We start from the raw sequence: 24670 nt of genomic DNA, 5'->3' as shown, positions 1-24670 counted from the left end.
CACTTCTACACCAAGTGCTTCCTGTGTTAATCTGGAGAGTCAATCAGTTTGTCCTTACTAGGGGCAGACTATTGACCAAATTCAAAGTGCTAATTTTGACCTATAAAGTCCATGTGGCTCAGACCCCAATACCCCAAGGATTGCCTATCCCCATATAAACTGACCAGGATTCTGCAATCATCATCTGAAGCCCATCTTCATGTGCTCCCTCCATGCAAGGTCTGGAAGGTGGCAACACAAAGCTGGGCCTTTTCAGTGGTGGCTTCCTGCTTGTGAAACATTCTTCCCAGGGAGGCTCCCCCAGTGCCATTGTTGCATAGCTTTAGGTACCAGGCAAAAGCATTCCTTTTCAACAGCCCTTTGGCTTTTAATTATCTGTATTTTTTGTGTGGGTGTCTTATTTTAATCTAGTTTTTTTTTTAAAAAAGAATTGTCCTTTAATATTTTTTTTTAAGTATATACTGAATGTGCTTGTTTTCTTTCTTAAAATATTGCTATTCGCTTTTATTACATTTTTATCCCACCTTTCCTCCAAGGACATAGGCGCCGACTCCATGGGGCCTGAGGGGGCCCGAGCCCCCTCAAAAAATCGTTTGGGGGGGCTCTGCCCCCCAATAATTGAAGAAAATTATTAGGCACCTTGCCAAAAACCGCGCAGGGGACTCCGGCGCGCGCCTCCCAAAGTGACCGGGAGCTCCTGAGAAGGGGCGGGCAGGTCGGTCAGTCAGAGGAAGACCCCCAGCGGCGGGACTTTAGAAAGGAATGGAGCCGCGGGGCTGAGGAACGGCGTATTCGTCGCCGGCGAGGGACCGGGGTGAGGGGAGAATGGAGGGGACGGGAGTTCCCGCCGCCGGAGCGGGGCTTTTTTCCTGGGTTCGGCTAAGGTGACGTTGGTAGGAGGGGGTGGCCGCCTCCCGGCGCGAAGCCTGGGGAGGGCAGGCCGGTTCTTGCATGCAAAAGCACCACTGCCATCCTGCCACCAGTATGGACCCCGGTATGGGCCCCCCAATATTTTTTATAAGTCGGCGCCCCTGTCCAAGGAGCTCTGGGTGAAGAACACAATTCTCCCTCTCATTTGATCCTCACAACAACCCTGTGAAGTAGGTTAGTCTGAGAGTGGGTGACTGGCCCAAGGTTACCCTGTGAGCTTCATGGCTGACTGAGAATTTGAACTCTGCTCTCCCTGGTCCTAGTCCAACACTCTAACCACTACACCACACCGGCTCTTGGATGAGTCCAACATTTGGAGGTCCTTATTCCTGCTCTGATAGTGCAGAAAGAAGCTGCCCTGCTATGCAGTGACAGTGTTTTCAATTGCTGAGCTGGCCAGAGATTGCAGGCAAGTGAGCAGTATGCCCCATTTCCTTACCTACCCTACTGGGAGACTGCAGGTAACGAGCAATTGAGGGGGAAAGCTGTGGCAGCTTTTGCACTCTCTCTGGGAAGGATGTTGGGGGTTTTTACCTGGAATTACCTGAGGTGGTAGTGTCCAGTACAGCATAGAGGGAGAGGGCAGGCCATGGCTGTTCCTTGCCATAGTCAGTCGTTTTCTCACTTCCTGGTAAGCAAGCATGAACAGTGCCAAGGATTAGCTGGGTCCTACTCTCACCAACGCCCAGTGGGAGATGGGAGGTGAGCAAGCAAAAGCGGCTATTCTTGGCCATAAACTGAAGTTAGGGGCGTCCAGGATTGTTGGTAGTTGTGAGTTCCAACAGGATCCCTGCAAAGTGAGGGAACTGGCATGTAAAGGGCGAAATATTATTTAAGTGCAAAGTGATGCACATTGGCTAATGGGATTGGAACTGACCAGGAAAAAAGACTTTTAGTTCTAGCGATAAAGGTCTTGACTTGGTGTCTGAAAGCTGGATTCCATGTTAGGGATTATTAGGACATGGAATGAAAATAAAAATGTGAATAATGCTGTTACAAAAATCTATAGTGTGATCACATTTGGAATACTGTGTAGTTCTGGTTGCCTCATCTCAGAAAGGATATTGTAGAGCTGGGGAAGGTTCAGAAAAGAGCAACCAAAACCACCAAGGCGCTGGAGCAACTGTCTTGTGAGCAAAGGTTTGGGGCTTTTATGTTTAGAAAAAAAGGCGAGTAAGCAGGGCATTTTAGGCGTATAAAATTAGAAGTTTTTCTCTCATGCCCATGATACTTGAACGTGGGGTGTCATCTGAATATTGGAAGATCCAGGGCGGACAAAAGAATTTCTCACAAACATGAAATTTGCTACCACAGGACGTAGCAGTGGCCACCAACATGGATACCTTGAGAAGATTAGACAAATTCACAGAGGCTGGCTAGCCACGATGGCTGTGTACTTTGCGTCAGAAGTGCTTATTACGCCCATGCTTGCAGGCTTTCTATAGCCACTATGAGAACAGGGTGTTGCACTAGATGGGCCTTGGGCCTAACCCAGCAAGTGTTTTATTATGGGTCCCAGCAGGGAAAACTATATTAAGTGATGTTTCTTGCGCACTTTGTTGGACCAGCGAGTGGCGACCCCGCTGCCTCTCTCCGGACAGGCGGGGAGCGAGGCGCAGGTGCTATTCCTGCACAGAGGGGAGGGCTGCGCGCACGTCTAGTTATCCGAAGGGGGAGGACTAAGCCGGGTCTAGACACCGGCCCTGATCCGCTGCTCTTCAGCGACCGCCTCTTAGGGACTAGCGCCTTGGGGCTCTCCCGAGGCGCCGCCGCAGCCGAGGGCGCCCACTGCGGGGAGTCGAAGCGGCGGAGGAAGAGAACGGCCGGATTCGCAGTGTCCCTCCCAACTCCACGCCATTGGCTTCTCCCTGCGAGGATGGGGCGGGGGTCTCAGGGGCGCGACTGCGGAGCAAGGCCCCGCCTGTGTCCTCCTCAGCTGGCGGCAGCGGCACCGCAGGAGGAGGAGGAGGCGCCGACGGCTCTCCTGCCGCGCTCCTTCCCTCACGCCGCGCGCCCCTCGGCGTGGCAGGCGGCAGGCCTGGGCGCCGATTTAAAGGAGGGGATGTGACGAGCGCTGCGCTGTGCATTGTGGGACTTCATGCACATTACAGTCGGCTTGTTCCAGTTTACACGGCGGCTGAGCGAAGTGGGGAGGGAGAGGCGCAGGGAGACATATTGCTGCTGCCGCCGCCGCTATTGCTGGGAGCTGCGCTGTAAGTGATTGACTGACGCCCCCTTCCTTTGCCAGGGACCCTGTCCTGCGCGAAACCTGCGCTCGTTGTTTGAGCACAATGCGATTTCCCTGCCAGCCGCTTGCCCTGTTCGCTTTGGAGAGGTGGGGTTGGGATCGAGCGGATCGTCCCCCTGTCTCCCTTTCTCTCTGTGTCGTATTGCAACACTTGCAGCAGCTGGAGGTGGTCCTTTGGGGCAGACACCTGCCTTGGGTGCGGGCGTATCTTGCAATCCTGTGAAGCTCCCGACAGGTTCCAGGAGGGCGTTACTGCTGGTGGTGTTATTGTTGTTTCTGGTATTGTTATTAACCGAGGCTCCTGTGATTCCATGATTCTTTGCAATCTGGGGGGACGTAGGCGAAAAGGGATTTCCTCCGATCCGAATCCGGAGCGGAACCGAGGGGGTTAAAGGAGAGCGGAGAGACTTCCCTGCGCCCTTAAGGAAATCAGGAAATAAAACTCTCCTCTGCGCGGTGTCGTGGGGGCTTTCTTGCTCCGATTTCATTCTGGGCTAGGGAATCCGGATTTCGGGAGTCGATTGTGGCCCTCTGATTCCAAGAATACGCGATCGTTTGCACAAGGGTGTTAGATCATGCGAGGCTGGACTCCTGCCCCAGCCACCCACCCACCTCCTTTTCTTTCCCCTCAATTTTTCTCCTTCCTCCTCCTCCTCGGGTCATTGAGCACGAGAAGATAATGCACAGAGACTGCAAGCTGAATAACTAGGAAGCTGCAGAGGACATATTTGGTACGTTTCACTTTCACATGACATGTCCTAAAGTTGCTTGTTTGCAAATGGGGAAGGGCTAAACCCAAAGACGCACACACACCCCAAAAGAGAAAGGCTGCTTAGAACAAAGTGGGAGAAAATAGTGGAAGGGGCACTGCGCAGGGTATTTTATCCAGAGCCTGTGACTGTTGTGCCTGCTGCAATGTGACCTGGTCCTGGAAGTGTGGCATGGGAGTGGTTGCTCCCTGCAGCAGAGGGCTGCCAGAAACATGGGTGATCAATCCACCCAGTTCAGTGTTGCCTACACTGACTGACAGCAGCTATCCAGGGTTCCATGCACAAGGCTTTTCACAATCTCCCTAGAGATGCTGGGGATTGAACCCGGGAACATTTGCCGGCCAAGCAGGTGCTCTACCACTGAACTACAGCCGCCTCCCATAGGTATTTTAAAGAGCAGAATACATGACGAAAAAAAGAACAAACCCAATGCACTTTGAGATACAACCTGCTTAAACTGACCTGATCCTGTGGACTTCATTCTGTTGCAAGGCCCTTGTTGCATACTCTTATTCGAGGACTGTTTTTGAGTAAATGTATGACGATGCAGGTTTGCAAGCTGTACCACTTCTCTTGTGTGCTAGCATTTAATTTGTGGATCTCACTGTGTTTCTTTCCCTGCAATGCAAATAAATATTTAAACTTTACTAGCTGGGTGGCATACGCTGCCATTTGACGCTTGTGGATGTGGGGGCCAAATTATGACCTTGGCTTATATCGGAAATGACTCCGTCTATCCCCTTGTCTATAGAGCTTTGAGTTTCAGAGCATATTCAAATTGTGTTGTCTGTCATGATTTCACATTTTCCTCATCTGACCCAAGTGTTCATGCTTGGATTATGCAATTGTCACTTAGCAACAGGTGTGTAGGGATTGCTCCAGTTCATGTGCTTTCCCCCTCTTGTTTCTCTGGGACTGAAAAAAAAAATAAACCAAAAGGCAAATCTGTAATTAGAGAAAGAACACCTGAGTGTAAAGGAGGAGATATATTTAAGCAAATACTATATTCAACTGCAGGTGTCTTGTATCCATATGTTGTTTATGGGGCTAGTCATCGCTGAAGTAAAACAATACATGAATTAATTCAACTCAAGGATTCAGGTAATTTACATGTGACATATTTGCTTTTTGCATTGCTTTTGACATATTTTGCTAAGATTTCAGTTTGTTTTCTTGTTCTGAACTTAGCTGGATAGGGGAAGTAAAGGGAAACATAGCAATGCTCTCAGTTTCTATATTATCTGTAAAGATTGAATATGCCACTCTGTGTTTGGCTTAATACACATGTGGGCTAATTCTACTCCAGATTTACACCAGTGTTACTGAGAACATAATTTGAACCAGTGACATTAAACACTGAAAAATGTAGCTCAGGGGTTCGTAACTTGAGCACAAAATGATGCATGCACTATTGATTAGAAAATATATCAAACATTTATGGAGTCATAAGACTATAGTGTGCACTTTGGGAACTCTTCCAATGTCATAAAATAAATTCTGTTGCACAAAAGAGAGTTCTTGGAAATAAAAGGAGCACTCCATTATAGTAAGTAAAGAGGATGTAGACTTCTGCGGAACTATAAAAAAACATGAGTGCTTCTAACCTTAATAACAACATTATGGGAATTTTTTCCAAGTTGCATAATAACTTCTGATTACAATTTATTTTATTTTTTTTTTGGGGGGGGGGGAGAAACTTGGGCAGGCGTGGGTGTCCTCCAGATATTGTTGGACTACAACTCCCATCATTTGGTCCATGAGCAAATGGGAAAGTCCAGGTACCCTAACTCTTTTCTTTAACTGAGGGGCAGAGAACCTGGCCTCTCGGGGGGCCAAATCTGATAGCTGAGCAGGATGCCCACCTGTCAATTGCATGATGTCACAGTGACATTAGCAAAGATCCCAGTGTGGTGTTTTGAAGTGCCATTCATCAGCAGACTCGAAGCCACTGCCTATCAGCTGATAGGCAGTGACTTCATGCTTGCTTTCTGCAGGGATGGGTTGTGCAGTTGAATTCCCCTCAGTTCCCCACAGGGAACTTAGTCATGTCAGGTGTGATGCTGGTAGGTGTTGTTTCATGGAACTGGCATCATGGGGCAAATTGGGGCCCTGGTTGAGGCAGATTTGGCATGCAGGCCAGAGGTTGCCCAGCCTGACTTTAATTGAACATGCTTTGGTTCTAGAATACAGATCTGTGTAGCACAAAGCTACCCTCCTCAGGCTATTTGCAGCCAAAGTACAGTTGTAATGGCAAGTTCATATCCCTCCAGACTGGGACAGCAAACAGAGGAAGCACAGAGACTGGGCGCAGTGGGGTAGGATAGGAGAGAGCAGCTACATTATGCATGTTCAGGTTGAATAGCCTTCCCATATGAAGAGGGTGGATACAGATCAGGTTCTCCACTCCTTGGTCAAATAGAAGAGTAAAGGGTACTTGCCAATTTGCTCCTGAACCAAAAAGCACAGAAATTTTAAGTCAAGCTTCCTGCTGTAATTTACATGCCATGGAAGCAGGAAATTAATGTACACCCTCCTTGTATATTGTGCGTCTTTGCACAGTGTATAAGCAAGCATGCAAATATTAACTTTGAACCAAAATGAACTTTTATCTGGCTCTGTAATAAATGAGGAGCTGTTGCAAAGCACTGACAGTATAGATTCAAAAAATGGCAGATTCAAGGTCAGCTGTAGGACTGCTCACAAGAAAACCTCTCCAGTATTAAGTAAATGCAGGAAGAGGAAGAAAGGCAGCCTCTTTTAGTCCTGCCCCTGATGCTGCTACACCCAGTGGCCCGTGCCCCTTTGGCACCTGCATGTGCAGCATATACCCGAAAGGGGTCCTTTGCACTTGGACAGATGCTATATGTGAGGCCGCCAGTGGGTGTGTTGTGAGTCAGGCTAGTGAGGCAGTCCCTCTTGCACTTCACACGTTTACTGAACATGTGGGAGCTTTTCCTTTGAACAGCCCCTTTGGGCTAAAATTGTAGCCACAAACAGGAGAAATTTGCCTGCTGAGGGAGCGAATGGTCATCTACTGCATCTCAGCCATTTTGTACTGATTATTTTCTATGCTGAGTTTTCCATGCCAAGTTGGGAGAAATCTTCTTGATTTTAATAGATAGAATGTCCAGGGTTTGTTCCCTTAACTATCCCATATCCTTCATGTGCAGCCTCCATAAAATAGCACTGTGGTGTAAGCCAAAACTGGCAGAAGGAGAAAAAGAGCAGTATCCAAAGTTTGCCTACTACAGTCCCGGCTAGCCAGGCCAGGCCTTTTCGAAGCTGTGTTTAACTATAGTGCAGGGCCAGTGTTGCTATCCCTGTTCTGTCCCTGCCTTCGGGAAGTTCAGGGAATGGAGAGGTGGGTAAGTGCCAACAGGAGCATAGGGGGCTATGGAACACAGTATGAGAGAGGCAATTTTTATTGTGCATATTTATTTCGGCAAGCTATACAGTCATACCTTGGGATAAATACACTTCAGGTTGAGCGCTTTCGGTTTGCGCTCCACAGCAACCCGGAAGTAACGGAGCGCGTTACTTCTGGGTTTCGCCGCTCGCGCATGCGCAGAGGTTCAAAATGATGTCACGTGCATGCTCGGAAGCGGCAAAACATGACCCGCAGATGCGCTGTCACGTCTTACGTTCTGTTCAGGATGCGAACGGGCCTCCAGAACGGATCCCGTTCGCATCCCGAGGTACCACTGTTTAGCTCTTAATTACAACCGTCTCTCAGTGGTATACAAGTAACTCAGCAATACAACAAAGATAAAAATAAGTTAAAATGCTTTCTGGAATGATGATGATGGTGATGATGATTTCTTCAGTTGGTGTCAGAAGTTCTAAAGGAAGGGATCGTGCTGGACCTCAGCTGCAATGGAGTTCTACAAAATTGGGCCCATGTTACTGAACACATCTCCTGGTGGATACGAGCTATGTCTCTCAGCCATGAGGGAAAACTAACAGTGACTCCCCCCAAGACCCTAGTGATCAGGTAGTCCTCAAGGTATCCTGGACCCAAGTTGCAATGGCCTTGCATTAAGACAAGAACCTTGAACCTGGCCTTGTGGTAGCGGCCGGTGTGGTGAGGCAGAGCTGCCCCCCCCCAACACCAGTGTTGCTGCAGCTTACCTAGTTGGTGCTGAGTTGGTACAGCTGGTGAGGTCAGGACTGCATAGATGCACAGGCAGCACTTCCACCGATGTGTCTGCACAGCCTTGACTTCTGTCACTTCCACACCCCACTGCTGTCCAGGTAAGCTGCAGCAACCTCGGTGTCGAGATGATGGCTTCCTAGCTCTGCCCTCATACACCAGTCGCTATTGCCCTTATCATGTTTGTGAAGATAAAATGGGATAATCTCATATCTCCCACTATGGGCCGCTTGAAGGAAGAGTGGGGCAAATCAGCTTTAATGTGCGAGGCTGAAATAATAGTATTTGATGGTTGCAAACAAAACATTGTCTGCTGGCAGTGAAGAGAAGGTGATGGAAAAGGAAACAGACCAAATGCCTCTCTGGTTCATCTTGGCATTTATCCAGTCCCGGGAGATCATTATCTAGTGTGAATGCCCCATTGATGCCATTATACATATCTCGCGAAATCTGTCATCTGTGTATGAAGGCAATTACTGTCCATATGCATGCTTACCTTGGACCAGGCAAGCCTCTGCCTCAAACCTATTAGGATGAATGTTAATTGCTCCGCTGAAATCAACTCGGCATCTGATTGCCTATTAATAGCCTGCCATTACCTTGACCCTCTTACAGTTCGGCATTTGCTTGACCCTCTTGCCAAGTGTTAGTCAGATGCTAGCCTAGCCAGTGTGAAATGAGTGGCCCAGAAGGACATGCAGCCACAGCAGCCTTCCGTAAGCAGTGAGGTTTGGTGGCCAGAGATTGGATGAGTAAGAGTGTGTTCCTCCCCAATCAATCCAGAAAGTGACAACAAGCCTTCTGAGCATGCTACAGGAATTTTGGGGGAAGGGACGTAGCTGAGCGGTAGAACATCTGCTTTGCATGTGTTAAGGTACCAGCTTCTGTCCTTGGCATCTCCAGGTGGGGCTGTGAGAGACCCTTGTCTGAATCCCTGGAGATCCATTGCCCGTCAGTGTGGATGGGGCTGAGCTAGATGGACCAACAGTCTGATTGCTGCTGCTTCTGTTCCTATCTTAACTACATAGCAGTCTGATACTCTGTTTGTGAAGACTGTGACTTCAACAGCTGTAGCAGAATCCCAAATGAAGCAATGAAAACCAGGGCTCCTCTGCTTGGGTGCTTCCAACCTTTCAGCTTCCACCACCTTCCATTCCTCTTGTGGTTTGCTTTGCTAAGGCCCACTGGAAGCCCCCTTCTCTTCACTCCATCTTTGCCAAATTGCAGGCACCAGAATACCTACACCAGTGGCTGCTGCTGAGCCGGCAGAAAAGGCAGAGCAGGCCAAGAGTTGCTTTGTGCTGGTCCTGGGGGCCCCTCTGTGCCGAACGCTCTTGCCTGTGTATAGAGCTGGGTTGTTCATCCAGATTTAAAAAGATGGAGAAATAAAAATACAGAGATGCATTCGAATCCCTCCAATAGGCAGTAATTCTGTGATTGTTGATTAATCTGCTTATGAAAATTGCCTGTATACCTTGCTCCGTACATAAAGCATGTTCATTTTCTTACCGGAGGTGCCTAGTTATTGTTTAACACTAATTGGAGCTATTTGTAGCTCTGTGGGGTGGGGATGGGGGGGGAGGAAACCCTTCCAATTTGCAGAAGATCTGTTAAGCTGCACGGAAGCTGTATCTCACACGCCGTATTATTTCTTCAAGAGGAAGTCATGCACAATTAAATGAAGAGTAGGCGAAGCAATTGGGAGATGCAGCCATACGCGCTGCGTGGAAGATTTATTGTGATTAGTTGTATGCTGAGGACCAACTTGATGTCACTCTCCGATGTTGAAATTTGTGTTTCCATCCATTCTGTTGTTTCAAAAGGTTAATAGTGAAAGCTCCAGTAAACCTCCTCCACACCTTATGGTCCCAGTAAAAAAAAAGGGCCCTAGCTAGGTAGTAGAGCACATGCATGGCATGTAGAAGATTCTATATGCAATCCTTGAAATATGTAGCCAAAGGGATCAGGTAGCAGCTGAAGGGTAAGACCTTGGCCTGAGACCCTGGAGAGCTGTTGCATGTCAGTGACAACAAGGCTAGATGGACAGATGATCTGATCGGGTCTGAAGCAGGTTTCTGTGCTCTTAAGAGATTTGAGAGACAAGAAAACTCAGTGTTTTTCAGGTTCATGATACAGGCTGTTAATGCCAGGAGTTTTGTCAGATTGTCACTTGATAGTTATCATCACAAAAAGGAATTCCCCTGGGTTGCTTTGAATTCCATAGCATCCTCTCCTTGTTAGAGGAGCTCTCTCATCAGGGATTACTCTGTTGATAGAAGTTATAGGCTCTCTGGTTGTAGGCCATTTCTATTTCATCTCTCTGAAAAACGAGAAGGTATGTTCACTCTCCCTTGTTCCTGCCAGTAGCTTCTCTGACAAAGAACCGTGCTAGCTTTTCAAGAAGTGGAAGACTGCGAAGGGTAGAAGCGCTCAAGAAAATTGTCTAACTCCCCTCCCTCTTTTAGTTTGGAAGAAATACGATCAGTTCTGGCAGATGCTAGAAGGGCATTAGATGGTTTGAACCTTGGTTACATAGCCATTATTCAGATGGAATGCTGAACCATGGTTTGGTGGTATGAAGACAGGTCTTGGGCTATGGGAAAGTGAGATGAAAAAAGGGTGTTGACATAGTCGCTCTTGGTTTTGCACTTTGTTGCAGCTCTGGTTGAAGTACCCAGTGCCACTATTGAGGGTGTGCTATGGAATCAATTTCATCCCGTGCAATCAACTGACGTGGACAAGGTGTTGGTGGCAATATGTCCAACCACATGCTCCTTTGACCCCGTCCTTCCTGGCTCATTAAATTAGCAGAGGAGGACTGCTATTTGTGAGAGGAAGGTCCCTGCAGCTTAAAAAATACATGTGACTACATCTACCAGAGGGGACGCGGGTGGCGCTGTGGGTAAAAGCCTCAGCGCCTAGGGCTTGCCGATCGAAAGGTCGGCGGTTCGAATCCCCGCGGCGGGGTGCGCTCCCGTTGCTCGGTCCCAGCGCCTGCCAACCTAGCAGTTCGAAAGCACCTCCGGGTGCAAGTAGATAAATAGGGACCGCTTACTGGCGGGAAGGTAAACGGCGTTTCCGTGTGCTGTGCTGGCTCGCCAGATGCGGCTTTGTCACGCTGGCCACGTGACCCGGAAGTGTCTCTGGACAGCGCTGGCCCCCGGCCTCTTAAGTGAGATGGGCACACAACCCTGGAGTCTGTCAAGACTGGCTCGTATGGGCAGGGGTACCTTTACCTTTACCTTTACATCTACCAGAAGGGCCAACTGGAATAAACAATACATGCCACATAAATCACTAAGTCCTGTAACTGGAAACCATGGCTTTCCACTACCTGAACAAGTGTGCACAAACTTTGGGTTCAAACAGTCTCTTTTTCTCTCCCCTCCTGCTCTTCTGTGATCATGCAGAGATCAAAAGCACCCTTTCTATTATCAATATCACATTCAAACTCTGGGAACTGTGGTTTGTTTAAACTGTGGTTTAGTAAGAACAATGCAGGATCTGTTTTATCTGTTCATTCTAAGCATCTACTATGCACAGTAACTCTGAGCATGGGTGTCTGAGTTTGCCAGTCATCATCTTCCCTCCCCACTTCTTTTTCCATTTGTGTTGTGACTTTTTGACTGTACACCTATGGACAGGGATTGTATTATAATAATTAATTTTTAATCTATCATACGTAAGCCACTGTGGTAGCCTTTTTAACTGAAGACGGGGGTAAAATGCTTTAAATGCTTTGAATCATGGAGTGAATAACAAATAACATTATAACAATAATATTAGTAATAAAAAGATAACACTTTGTGACATCTCTGTTTGTAACTGTTTGTAACAATGTGGCTTATTCCACTGACTGGCAAATGTTTCATTTTTTTTAATTTTTAATTTATAAAGGACCTTTTTCTTTTTTAATCGCATTGAAAACTCCAGATTGAAATTCCAGGGTAAAATATTATTAGCTAATTGGCCATTTGTGTTCCATTAACTGGACATGAAGTGTCTGAGAATGCTCTGCTCTCCAGGGTTTTTGTGGTTTATACATATTTTTAAGGGCCATCTTAGAAGCCATAATTAGCCAGATGGTTAATAGAGACTTGCTAGTTATAGGCCTACGAAGATCCATATGGAGGAAAAGTGTGTTTTGCTGGGTTGTTTTTCTAAGTTAAGGAATGGAAAAGTGGAAAGTAGGGAAAGCTTTCTATATCTTTACTTCATTTTTCTTCACAACGTTTTCCTTAAAAGTACCTTGAACACATGTGGTAATAAGCTGTGGTTGCATTCCTAGACACACCTGCAGGTAAGCCATGTTGAACTCTGCGGCAGGCTTTTAAGAAGATATGCCTAGAACTGTGGTGTATGATGAGTAACCCTAAAAACTGCGGGTATGGAAGTTTGAACAGAGGCAAACCTGTGTTTAGCCACAATCCTATCAGTTGCCTTGGGCCGACATGATATGTCCAATGGTAGACTTCCGTATGGGTTGCCTTTTACAAGATACACATTTCTCTTTGTTTCATCTCCTTGTTTGGGAAGTCTAGGAATCGAGGTTAACAAGAGTGTGGGAGGATGGAATCAATAGATGCTGGAATTTATATCCTTAGTCGACAAAAGACTCCTGGTCTGAAATTTAGACAGGTTTTATGTAATATAGCTGAAAGTGTATTTAAAAGCCTTCATGACACGTTAGCACAGGTCAGAAATCGCATAGTAGCAAAAGTTGCAAAATGTCAAAAGTAAGGCTTGCTTCGCTTCATTTGGAAGTCAGTCCATTGGAGGTGCCCGGTGCATATATTGATAGGTTTGTGTTGCAGGGGGAAGTAGGGAGGGAGAGGGAGAACGCAATGGAGCAAGGTGGGGACAAATAGCTAATGGAGCGAACAAGCAGAAAGAATTCAGAACCTAGACATGATGATTTAATAATCGCAAGGAGGTGAAGGGGGAATTGGTTTGAGAAAGGGGGGGTGATACTGTGAAAAAGCACCCCTTTGTGCCAAGCCAGCTTTGGGTCACGAGGAGGTTTTCCTATGGCTAATACACACCGTTGGGGTTTCCTTTGGCTTATAAAACATTGTTTATAAAACTGTCTATCTCCATAGGGGTGAAGGAAAAAGCCACTACAGGCTTCACTTACAGGAAATCAAAGGTTTAGGAATTTGGACTAGTTTTCTAAACCACCAGCTCCCAGAAGAGCAACGGTTTCTGAGCTTGTAAACCGCCCCTCTCTGCGGAGCTTTTTAACATTTTAATTTAATGCCTACATACCCTTGCAAAAACACAACTTGAGAATGACAGACACTCGGCAGAACGATCAGCAACATGTTTGTGTATGGTAGTAAATTAGCATGAGATTGCTGGCCATCATTCTCCGGTGTCAAGTCCAATTATGCTGGTGGAAGGAAGTTGTCAGATTGGAGTTTGTGAAACTCCTGCAGGGGAATGGAATGAAAACGACTGTGATTGGTAGGCAGATAAATTCCACAATTTCAAATCCCAGGCAATTAATTGCAATCCTTTCCTTTTTCCAAAGAGAGAAACAAACACAACAATACTTTTGTATGCAAGCATTCTTGACTCCACTTGAGACCTTAAGCCTTACCTGGCATTTTATTTTTATCATCATCATCATCATCATCATCACCTTCTAAACCACCACTTCAAGGCTATTTACACATAAAATAACTAAAATCAGTTAAAAACATAAAAAACAACAGATTCACTTAAAACAAGATTAAAACCCTAACAAGTGGGCACTCACGGTAAAGACCCAATTCATCCAGGGAAAGCTTGTCAGAACCAAAACATCTTCAGTTGCTTCCAGAAAATGCAGACAGCGGGTGCCTGTCGTATCTCAACAGGGATGCTATTCCATAGAACGGGGGCCATCACATTGAAAGTCCTGCTCCCAGTTACTGCAGAGCAGGCTTCTGAGATATTTGGAATGTGCAGGAGAAACTGTCCCAATGACTGCAGTGATCTACTGACTATATAAGGGATAATGTGTTCTCCCAAGTAACCTGGTCTCAAGGTCTCCTACCAACACCAACGCCCAGTGGCAAACTGGCAGCCAGGCCAAATCCCACAAGCAAGGTGTTATATGCTGGAGGTAGTTTGCCAGTCTTCTTTCAAGAACATGAAATGATAATAAGGACGAGATGCCTTTGAGCATGTGCAAAGTGTCTTTCTGTCACAACCACTAGTCCAGCACATATGGGACTCGTTGCTACAGCAGACAATATGATCTTTGCAGGGTGGTTACTTTTCTCAGAATGTTCAGTTTGGACACACTTGTCAATGCAGCAGACAAGATAACCCACTCATTACCAGAAAGGCAAAATCTGGGAACAATTCTGTTTGCATCATCAGTCTGTTAAAAAATAACATTATTGTCCAAGCAGCTCTCCTAACCCGGGTGATGACTGGGAATAGCGCCGGCACAGTGTCAGGACTCAAGGCATGTTTTATAAATATTATTGGAGTTTATTTTTGTATGGTCATTGGTGTTTTTACAATGACTTCATTTTTGTATTTGCTACTGTATCTAGTACTGTAAAATTACCATTTGCTTTTTTAAAAAAAGAGTAGAAAGTTTAACACCTTGAGCAATATAAAGTCATCTGTTCAGAGCATTTAAATTTTTTTATTTTTTTTACAAAAATGAAATTTGTTTTGTCAGATATAATGGAGAGATGAAATGCTAAAAAATACCTTCTATTCAATCAGCAAGCATCCATATTCACTCCTCCCCCAGCCTTCATAACTGTTTTTTAAATTTTTTATTTCTTTTTTTATTTTTTTTTATTTTTTTATTTTATTTTTTTATTTCTTTTTATTTAAATTTTTCTTTTCTCTCATTACAAATATACTTATACATAACATCTCTCCCTCCCCCCCTTTTGGACTTCCCTCAACTTCCATTTCTGATTTATTAACCTCATTAGTATATAACTGTTAATTGTAAACAGAAATGTTTTGTTTTTTTAAAAAAGCCTGTGTTTATATTGTTTTCTAACAAACAAACAAATTGTTCTACCACTGCTGGATCAATGAGCTTTCCGTCTGTAGAGGGACCCCACTGGATACAACCATAAAAAATGAATGCTGGGATTCTCGTGGTCCTGGATTTTGCACCCAGTGCCAGAGTCCTCTGACACACAGTCTGATCAGCCTTGCCCACAGAAATCTCTTTGAATTTTATGTGTTAGAAGCACAGATAAGGCACTAAAAGCCCTACCTCTCAACATAGCACTGCAGCTTTCCATGTGATGTATAACAGCGTTGCGACTCAGTGCCGTTGAAAGCCTGTGGGCCCGATTTTAAGAGACCGCTGAGGTATCGTTCGCCATTTGAAAGCAACTGTCTCAGGCTTGATTTGTAACCTTACCCTTTCCCCCTTTTTTTTCTAGTTTCTAGATTGTTGACCCAGACCCACGTAAAAGAAAATGTCCAGCAGGGGTGGGAAGAAAAAGTCGACGAAGACCTCTCGCTCGGCAAAAGCCGGGGTCATATTCCCCGTCGGACGAATGCTCCGTTATATTAAGAAAGGTCATCCGAAGTACAGGATTGGGGTCGGTGCTCCAGTCTATATGGCAGCTGTACTTGAATACCTGACTGGTAAGTTTTGCCTCGACAAGAGCCGAGGCAGTTCAGTGGAATCAGTTGCAAATGCGAGAGAGCATTTGCGGAAGATAAATCAGCGAGTTGAGGCACTTTTTATCTGCAGCAACATTAACCTCGTAATGAATGTAAATCCAAAATACTGATCTTGCATCTCAGTTCAGATTTCTGTGTCTTGGAAGCATTGCACTATAACTTTCGCAGCTGTAAACCCAACATTGCATTTATCATGGGTTCCTGGTAAGATTAGTTGGCTTTTGGTTGAGCCTTCCGTGATGCTAAATTGGACGCATATAGTAGGGAGGGCAAATGGTAGCCGTTCGGAGGGCATGTTGGCGTCATGTCAGAAGAGGCAAAAGACCTGCAGTCCCCTTGTTCCTCTGGCATGCCCCAGGAATGGGGTGCAAGCAAAAACAGCCCTGGAGCTGACATGGGTATTTCACTTGCATTGTAATCTACAAGAGGGAAACTTTTTAAAAACAGCAACCGTATGAACCTGGTATAACCCCCCCCCCCCCATTTTTAACTGTTCTGTAAAATGCACAAAATAATGCACACCAGACAAGAGTTTCAAAAAGCATGGGGGAAATGTAGAGAATACTTCACAGTGCCCTAAAATACATACCTAAAATACATTGTTTCGATTAATGTCTGCAGGAGACTTGGTGGATATTTAAGTTATAATTAGAAAAATCTTTATAATTATTCATAAAGGAACCAGTTTATAAGAAGTAAATAAGGAAGCCAGATACAGGATGAAGGAAGTCTTTTATTTGGTTGTTTGTATTGTTGTATGTTATGCTCATTGTATGTTCACGTTTATTGAGGGTGGATCTCTGTATTTGGGGGGGTTATGTTATGTTGTAAATAAAATTTCCAATAAAAATTAATAATAAAAATAATAATAATGTGTTTTGCCACTAGCAAGCTTCATTAGCTTGAAGCCATTCATTAGAGCAGAGCTAGGGGACCTTCAGCCAAAGGACCCCGTTCCCTTTATTAATAACGGTTTAAAACAACCTACAACCACAACAATAAGGTACCGCATGCCAGTGATGGCTGGGACCAGAGGCAAAAAGTGAACAAAGCAACGAATGTGATTTCCCCCTTTGTGCGGTAGGCTAGTGTCTGTGCACAGCCCTCTCTGTCCTCTGCCCGGGCAAGCAAGAAGTGTTAGCAGAATTCAAGGACGTATTTCAGCCCTACTCAAGTAGGATATGCAGAAGGGGTGATAAGGGGAGAGGGGATGTATCTGGGGTGAGTCTCGGGGGCCAGAAAGAGGGACATGGAGGGCAGGGTTTGGCTTCCAGGCCCGAGGTTCCTCATCCCTGTACATCTCTTGTGGCACCCCCACTGTAGAATTCCCTCCCACTGGAAACCTGGATAGCGACCAGCCTGATGGGCTTCTGCCACCAAGCGAAAACATCTCTCCTCCTGTGCCTTTGGAGGAAATTAGTTAATGCTTTCAAAAAGGAGGGGGGGTTTGTTTGTGTTTGGGGGGTGGTTCCTGTGCTACTGCATTTTATTAATGATTGGTTTAAATATTTTATTGTATTGTTTTATATTGGAAACCGCCCTGAGGTCTTGATATGTGCAAGGAAGGGCAGTCTAGAAATTTTGTAAACAAGCAAATAAAGAATTGGGCAATGGGTTGGTTTGCTGCTGAGCCGTCAGTCAAAACAGCTGCAGGAGCAGCTTTTTTGAAATGGGGCCAATAATGCAATTAGAACTTGATGCCTTCACTCTCCATATACTACAGCAGGGCCTCCTTTTGCCGGGGCTGCTATACATGGCGTGCTCTTATTGAACAAAGAGAGGTCTAAGAGTCTGTTTGAACGTTAGAGCCACCACGTGAAGGCTGCTAAGGAACATTTCTCTGGTGCGGGCAAGAGATGCCATGCACCCAATGGAGGCGCACCGATAATTGGCGAGCAGTTTTCAGATGTTAGACCCACTCTCTGAAGTGCTTCCATGCAGAACCGAGGATCTTTAAGAATTACAATTAGCCCTCAGGTGTAGTGTTAATAGAGGGGGGAAGCAATAGCTTTAAGGACTTGGTGTTATGTACAAGCAGTGGCACCATTGTAAAAAGAGGATGGTAGAGAACAGGCTAAAGAGATGGCAGTGATTTCAGCAAGATGAAGTATCCAGACCTAAGTTCTCAGGGTGGGCTGGTATTCGGTAAGAGATTAAATCTGATGGTCCTTCATCTTTGTGGCTTATTTGAGCAATTTAAGTAAGTTTAAGGATAGGGATGCAGGTGGCGCTGTGGCTTAAACCACAGAGCCTAGGATTTGCCGATCAGAAGGTTGGCGGTTCAAATCCCCGCAATGGGGTGAGCTCCCGTTGCTCAGTCCCTGCTCCTGCCAACCTAGCAGTTCGAAAGCACGTCAAAGTGCAAGTAGATAAATAGGGGGGAAGGTAAACGGTGTTTCCGTGTGCTGCTCTGGTTTGCCAGAAGCGGCTTAGTCATGCTGGTCACATGACCCAGAAGCTGTATGCCTGCTCCCTCGGCCAATAAAGCGAGATGAGCGCCGCAGCCCCAGAGCCGGCCACGACTGGACCTAATGGTCAGGGGTCCCTTTACCTTTACCTTTAAGGATATAATAAAAATGTCCTGAACTATCTATCTATCTATCTATCTAAATAGTTTTCCAGAGTGAAATAAGGGCTAAGCAAGCTGACTGACTTTACATGCACAATCTTAGAATCATAGATTTGTCTCTATTACATTTGTCCCAATTGAATTCATTTTGTTAGTTTGGGCCCAGTTCTCCAATCAGCCCTCCCAGTTTGGTGCTGTCTGCAAATTTGATGAGCGTTCCCTCAATTCATCAGTCGAAGTCGTTTATAAACTTTAGAAATCCACCTGTGTAGCCCCCCCCCCCCCCAGTACTTAGGCGATTCACTACTTGAAGGAAGTTACTTGTGAGAGGAGTAATGGATTTCTTGAACAACGACAGTATGGTTTAAACAGGTTGCTAAGCTTGTCTGTATTGACCTGTATTTGTCCATCTAGCTCAGTATCACCTACTCTTCTATTACTGTAACCACTATGTAACTCAGATGATATACATATATATTTAGATTCTAAACTTCATGCCTTTTATAAAATAGCCTGCACTGAGTGTTTTTTAATACATAAAAAACCCCAAGCTAAACTAGCAACTGAGCTGTATTACAAGTAATGTTAATGAGCAGGACATGGTACCAATTTTAGAGAGAGAGAGATTTGCACACTTCTGTGAGCTGAAGAACCTTGAGCGAGGGAAGAATACAATAGAGCATGAAGACTTTTTTGTGGAGGGTGGGAACCCTGGGAATTTGTAAACATGACTTACAATCCCAGCTCGATTATCCCCAAGGAAGATATTATAAAGAAAGCTGAAAAGAAAATGATTCTCTGCCTTTAATTACTTCCATTCCAAGGAACTGAGATTATTGTGGGTTTTAAAAATGATATATATTTTTTACTATTTATGTTTTCTGTCTGACACTTTCCCCCCCTAAAAAGCAAAACTCAGAAAAAGGACATTTGCATTTTCTGTTTCCCCTGGTGGCTGCATTCATTTAAAATACATCGTGATAAAAAGTTAATATGTTTATTCCAAACCAGAATAAGATATTTTGCCCATCTCCCCTTTATTTAAAAGACGATGCCAATCCAAGCTCCATTAAAGTGACTGTGAGGATTAGGCTGCCAAAGTTATTGCTCACGACCTTATAATAAAGGTTACTGTCTGCAATCCTCCAATTTTCTGTCTTACAGCTCCCACTTTCATCACGTACCATGTATGGTTTTAACTTCATATCCTTTCCTTTTTCCTAATTTTGTGTGGTTTGAGCCTAGATTTCTGTTGTATGTTGTGAGTTGTGCTGACTGCTGAAAAAGTAAGGGATTGTTGGCATCGCTGAAGATCACACAGTATCCCATGGGACTTTTCTGAACTGACCCTCGCTTTTTGCCTGATAGGGAGCAGCTACGGAACATAAAAAAAGAAGCGACCTTTGTCTCCAAGGGTGCTCTCAGAGAGCTCCTTTGTCGTTGTTGGTGAGATTGTGGCAGAGTTGAGAGAAGAGGTAGAGAGGACAGAGTGATCTGTAGTGGAAGGCGAAATGGCAATAAGAACACTGCCAGATTCAAGGAAAATATAATATCAGAAGCCAAAGGGCGACATTCAACTAAGTTGTAGCATGTGCAGAACAAGGTTCGCTAGTGGATTGGGACTCTCCCCCCCCCCTCCATGCTTTCCTTTCCATGTGCGTCCTGCATGTATGCTAAATCTGTTTTGGAGGAGAGGGGGGAAACTCTTATTCATTAAAAGGAAGCATAGGTTCCCGTGGTGCCTTAAAAGTCTTAATTGCTTCTTTGTGGCATAAGCTTCTTTCATCCTGTCCACACTTCAGTCTGTGTCTCACTCAGACATATTTTGCTGTGCGGTTTCATAGCTGTAACCCATATCACTGGCCATTATAATATAATTTCCCCTTCTTGCTAGCCCTTGAGAAGTTCAAAAGGTGACAGCCCGTGAGAGGGCCTTTTCTGTGGTGGCTCCTCACCTCAGAAACTTCCTCCCCTGGAAGATCCATGTCACTCTTTCACTGCTTGCACTTAGGAGGGCAGTTAAAACATCTGTTTCTAATCATTTGTCTTTGAGCCCTACTGTGAATGTGAGTGTTTTTTGTTGCTTGTTTATAAGTTTGTACCGTTGAACTGCTTTTTATAAATGCTGCTCTGATCTCCTAAGGGAGAGAGGGTTGGATATAAGTTATTTTAAATAAATAATTAAATACATTTTCCTAATCCGAAGGGGGAAACACCCTGCAGACACTTAGCAGAGTCTCCTGTCTTGCAGCTACACCAGAGGCTGTACTAAATAAGAACTAAATAAGACCCAGTGTTTTTGTCTTGATAGCTTCCTAACCAAAGGGACCGCAAGGATCTCTTAGGACTTCCACAAATCTTTTGTACTAAACATCTGGAGCAGTTTTCCCTGTTGTTTGTTATTAAAACAGACAAAGGCATTGTAGAAAAATAAGGCATTGTGTCATCTAATAAACAGTTTTCTCCTATCTTCACTTTTCATCTGACCTCTCCAGAGAGGATCCTTTTATTACTTTTCAGTCATGTAACGTAAGTCTCTTGTCAGCTCTTTTTAGGCTGAACAAGTCACCATTTTCCCAAGCACATTTCAAAAACATTGTTTTCTGGCATTTCGATACAAGACATAATATCCAAGATAACCCTGAAACTAGCACTAACAAACTCAAATGTGGGGACTGGTTGAGGCTGGGACAACTTGTGCTGTTTAAACCCAGCTGAAGCAAGGTCTGGATTATCAAGTCAAGTACAGTCAACCATAGTTTAACACATGTAGGGTATTCTGTGGTAATATTGTGAATTTTTGAACTTGTCCATGGAGTAATACCTGCAGGAAAGGTCCAAACCCAGTGCCCCACCAACTGTGGGAACATGGGTGAGGGTCTTCTCAGTGGTGGCACCACTCAGACTCTGGAATTCTTAGCACATTTGTTATTGGCCTTGTAATAAATTGCAAAGACCTTCCTGTTCCAGAGGCTTTTGGCCTACTAGGTTAGTCATTTATTTTCTTGCGCTGCAGTGTTTTATTATCTTGCGGTTCTGAATTTGGTTTATGCTGACCGCAGTTTTGAATCTTCTTTTTCTGTTTAATTAGATTTGTTTAATCTGAATGCACTACATTTTCTATCTTTTTTCAGTCTGCCTAGTTTATCTATCTATTTGTCTGTCTGTCTGTCTGTCTGTCTGTCTGTCTATCCATCTATCTTAATGCAGAAAAAGAACTAGAAAGCTTATGGGCAAAATTTAAATAGTAGACAGAAATGAAGCTTGTGGGAATTTCTGTCAATAGACTGCTCTACATAAAAAAATAATTCCACAGCAAATTAGGAAAGAGTGAAGTTTATAAAACAGCAGGTGATATACAATAACACCCCACTCCTAAAAAAAGGTGCTGTGATTTACATTGTTCCACAGTTCGAAAAAGTCAGGTAGGGCGAAAACTTGAAATGTCTGCTTTCTCCATTAACATTTTTCCACCACTGTATTTTATTGCCAATCCATTCATTTTGTAAAATTTAAAACATGCACTTTTTTTTTTAGAGTTCCAGACCATAACTCTCTCTTGGGTGTTCTGGTGACTTTTATGCTTTGTTCTCGTGCTTTATGACATCACCAGATTCCCTGAGTGGAGTTTCAGATACTCCAGCAAGTCATTTGCTTGCTATTTAATCATGATTCATTTTCTGTGTGGAAACCTGTCCCAAGCCATTGAGTGCCTGAAAAATAAGAACGTATCCAGTTAGTGCAGTTAACCAGTTATCCCAAGTGCTTGCCATGTTTTCTGTCAGAATTCATTATGTGGAAGTGCCATTCCACTCTTCTTTCTTTTCAGAAGGAAGGTAATAATTTAAAGGCAAACGACAGTCATGTTTGTTTCTTAAAATATATATATTTTAGTGCACACTGCTTTTTTTAAAAGGACAGCGGCTGTAGCCACAGTGATCTGCCATAAAAATAGTTTGATTCATAGAATGTGATTTCAAAGTTTGGAGTGTTATTTATAGGCTGCACGGTAAGGAAAGGAAGCAAAAGGTTTCTTAAACAATGAAGAATCCATTACAGTGACAGCATTCTTTGGAACATTTGACATATTTCCTGCATATCATTACACATTGATTTGTGTGTATGTGTAGCCTACCCTAAATTGAAAAATCAGGTTAAGCAAGACTGAAAAACAACAAAAAAGATATAGAGACAGATCAATACATTTAGACTGTGTGGTACAATACTGTAGTTTATCTTTGACCTTATCCCTGGAAATAGAAATTCAGTGAAAGAAAAAGACCTTGTGATTAAGGCTGAAATTCTGCTGAATACCTGGGAGCAAGTCCCCTTAAGTTCAGTAGGTCTTACTTCAGAGTCGGCATGTATAAATTTGCACTGTAAATTATACTACTTTTAAAACAGAATTTACTCCTTTGCTAACAACACAGGTTTTTAAGACTGTGACATAAATATGGACCTAATATGGGCAAAAGTCCCCCTCCCTCTTGATGTAAATAAGAAATCCGTCATATTAACCATGTTGGGGTTTGTTTGCTTGCTTGCTTGCTTGTTTTTACAATCAAGCAGTATATAAATTTTATGAAATAAATCAAGGAGCTGTGGTTGGGATGCATATAGCTTCTCAACTACTTCTGTGAAATCAAAGAGCCTTGGATGGTCAAGAGTCACACTTCAGCATCTCCAGGTAGGCATGGGAAGGCCCTTTGCCTGAAACCAGTCAATGGCAACAGTACTGAGCCAGGTGGCCCAATGGCCTGTCACTTCCTGTGCTCTTATCCTAGTCTTGGCTAGTGTTAGCGATGCCAGCAAAGAACCACTTAGGACTTTTGCATCAGTTGGTGGTGTTGTTTAGTTGTGTCCGACTCTTCGTGACCCCATCGGCCAGAGCACGCCATTGCCTCTACAGTTTGGTTAAACTCATGCTGGTAGCTTCAAGAACACTGTCCAACCATCTCCTCCTCTGTCGTCCCCTTCTCCTTGTGCCCTCCATCTTTCCCAACATCAGGGTCTTTTCCAGGGAGTCTTCTCTTCTCATGAGGTGGCCAAAGTATTGGAGCCTCAGCTTCAGGATCTGTCCTTCCAGTGAGCACTCAGGGCTGATCTCCTTAAGAATGGATCGGTTTGATCTTCTTGCAGTCCATGGGACTCTCAAGAGTCTCCTCCAGCAGCATAATTCAAAAGCATCAATTCAGCCTTCTTTATGGTCCAGCATCAGTTGAGCACTTGGAAATTCAGAATTGGTAGTCCTTCCTGTAGCATTGTTGACAGATTCAGTGGTGTAAATGTTTGAGATAGAGATTAACTTCCCTCACAGTACATAACAAATGATGTGACCGATCAGAACCGATTTGGCCTCCACAGATTAAAACACGTGTCTCTTAGAGTTGGCATTAGGTTGGGGGACGGTGTGTGCCGTACATAAATGTTGTCTTCACGTGTTAATGTGCACAAGATACAGTGGTACCTCGGGTTAAGTACTTAATTCGTTCTGGAGGTCCATTCTTAACCTGAAACTGTTCTTAACCTGAAGCACCACTTTAGCTAATGGGGCCTCGCACCACCGCTGCGTGATTTCTGTTCTCATCCTGAAGCAAAGTTCTTAACCCGAGGTAATATTTCTGGGTTAGCGGAGTCTGTAACCTGAAGCGTATGTAACCTGAAGCGTATGTAACTTGAGGTACCACTGTACATTTTAATAAGCAAACAGCACTCCCTGGAAACTTTTTCAGCTGCTCCAGCACAAAGAAAGGAGAGCCATCTGCAACACTGTATTCTTAAATGCCAGGTTATCCTTTTAGTTTGTCTCTCTTTGTATTCATATGCAAGGGGTGGGTGGGTGGGTGGCATGGTGGGCATCCAGTTTGTGTAAATGCAGGTTTATAACAAATGTCCCTAAAAATCAGAGCCTAATCCAAGGCGCTGGACTTGTCCTGAGTTGTAAACCAGTCGAGCCAAACCATACACGCTGCATTAACGCAAGCAACATCTGGCAGTGCTTAGACTAATCATGTTTAAATGCATTTAAAAGTAGGGGGAGAAGCATGTGTAAACTGTTAAGAGTAACAGTGAAGTGTAAACTGGTAGGCAAAGGAAACACCATTTTATATATACACACACATATGCAGAGAGCAAGTGAACACAGGATGCTCGGTATGAAAATATCAAGATGGCTTGGGCTTCCTGTTAGCAGGCACCAAAAGCAGATTGCACTTCCATTTGAATTCAGTTTCTGCTCAGCTCTTGTAGCTTGTGTTCTTTAGATTACTTAGGGAGGCTACGGTCCTAAGCTGACCTATTAAGAGAGAAAGCCCCATTGAATGCAGTGTATGATTTACTTCAGAGCAAGC

At 44.5% G+C, this 24670-nt stretch overlaps 1 protein-coding gene across 2 annotated transcripts in view; it reads left to right on the top strand.

The window, feature by feature from the left end:
• Positions 1 to 2863: 2863 nt before the first annotated feature.
• The window catches only part of MACROH2A1 (macroH2A.1 histone), a 45838-nt gene continuing 24031 nt past the window's right edge, over positions 2864 to 24670 (top strand). The window contains exons 1-2 of one of the 2 annotated variants that reach the window (XM_083488211.1): positions 2864 to 3143; positions 15505 to 15712. In XM_083488211.1, coding sequence (XP_083344337.1) covers positions 15541 to 15712 — 172 coding nt within the window. In that variant the 5' untranslated portion in view covers positions 2864 to 3143; positions 15505 to 15540. Of the gene's footprint in view, positions 3144 to 3630; positions 3910 to 15504; positions 15713 to 24670 lie in introns of those variants that run through there. The other variant, XM_083488212.1, reaches the window with a different exon arrangement.

Source organism: Podarcis liolepis (assembly GCF_965112155.1).
Source record: "Podarcis liolepis genome assembly, chromosome: 2".
In the NCBI taxonomy this organism is placed as follows: Eukaryota; Metazoa; Chordata; class Lepidosauria; order Squamata; family Lacertidae; genus Podarcis; species Podarcis liolepis.
The sequence above is the reverse complement of the archived record's forward strand: the minus strand, read 5'-3'. Positions and strand labels throughout refer to the sequence as shown.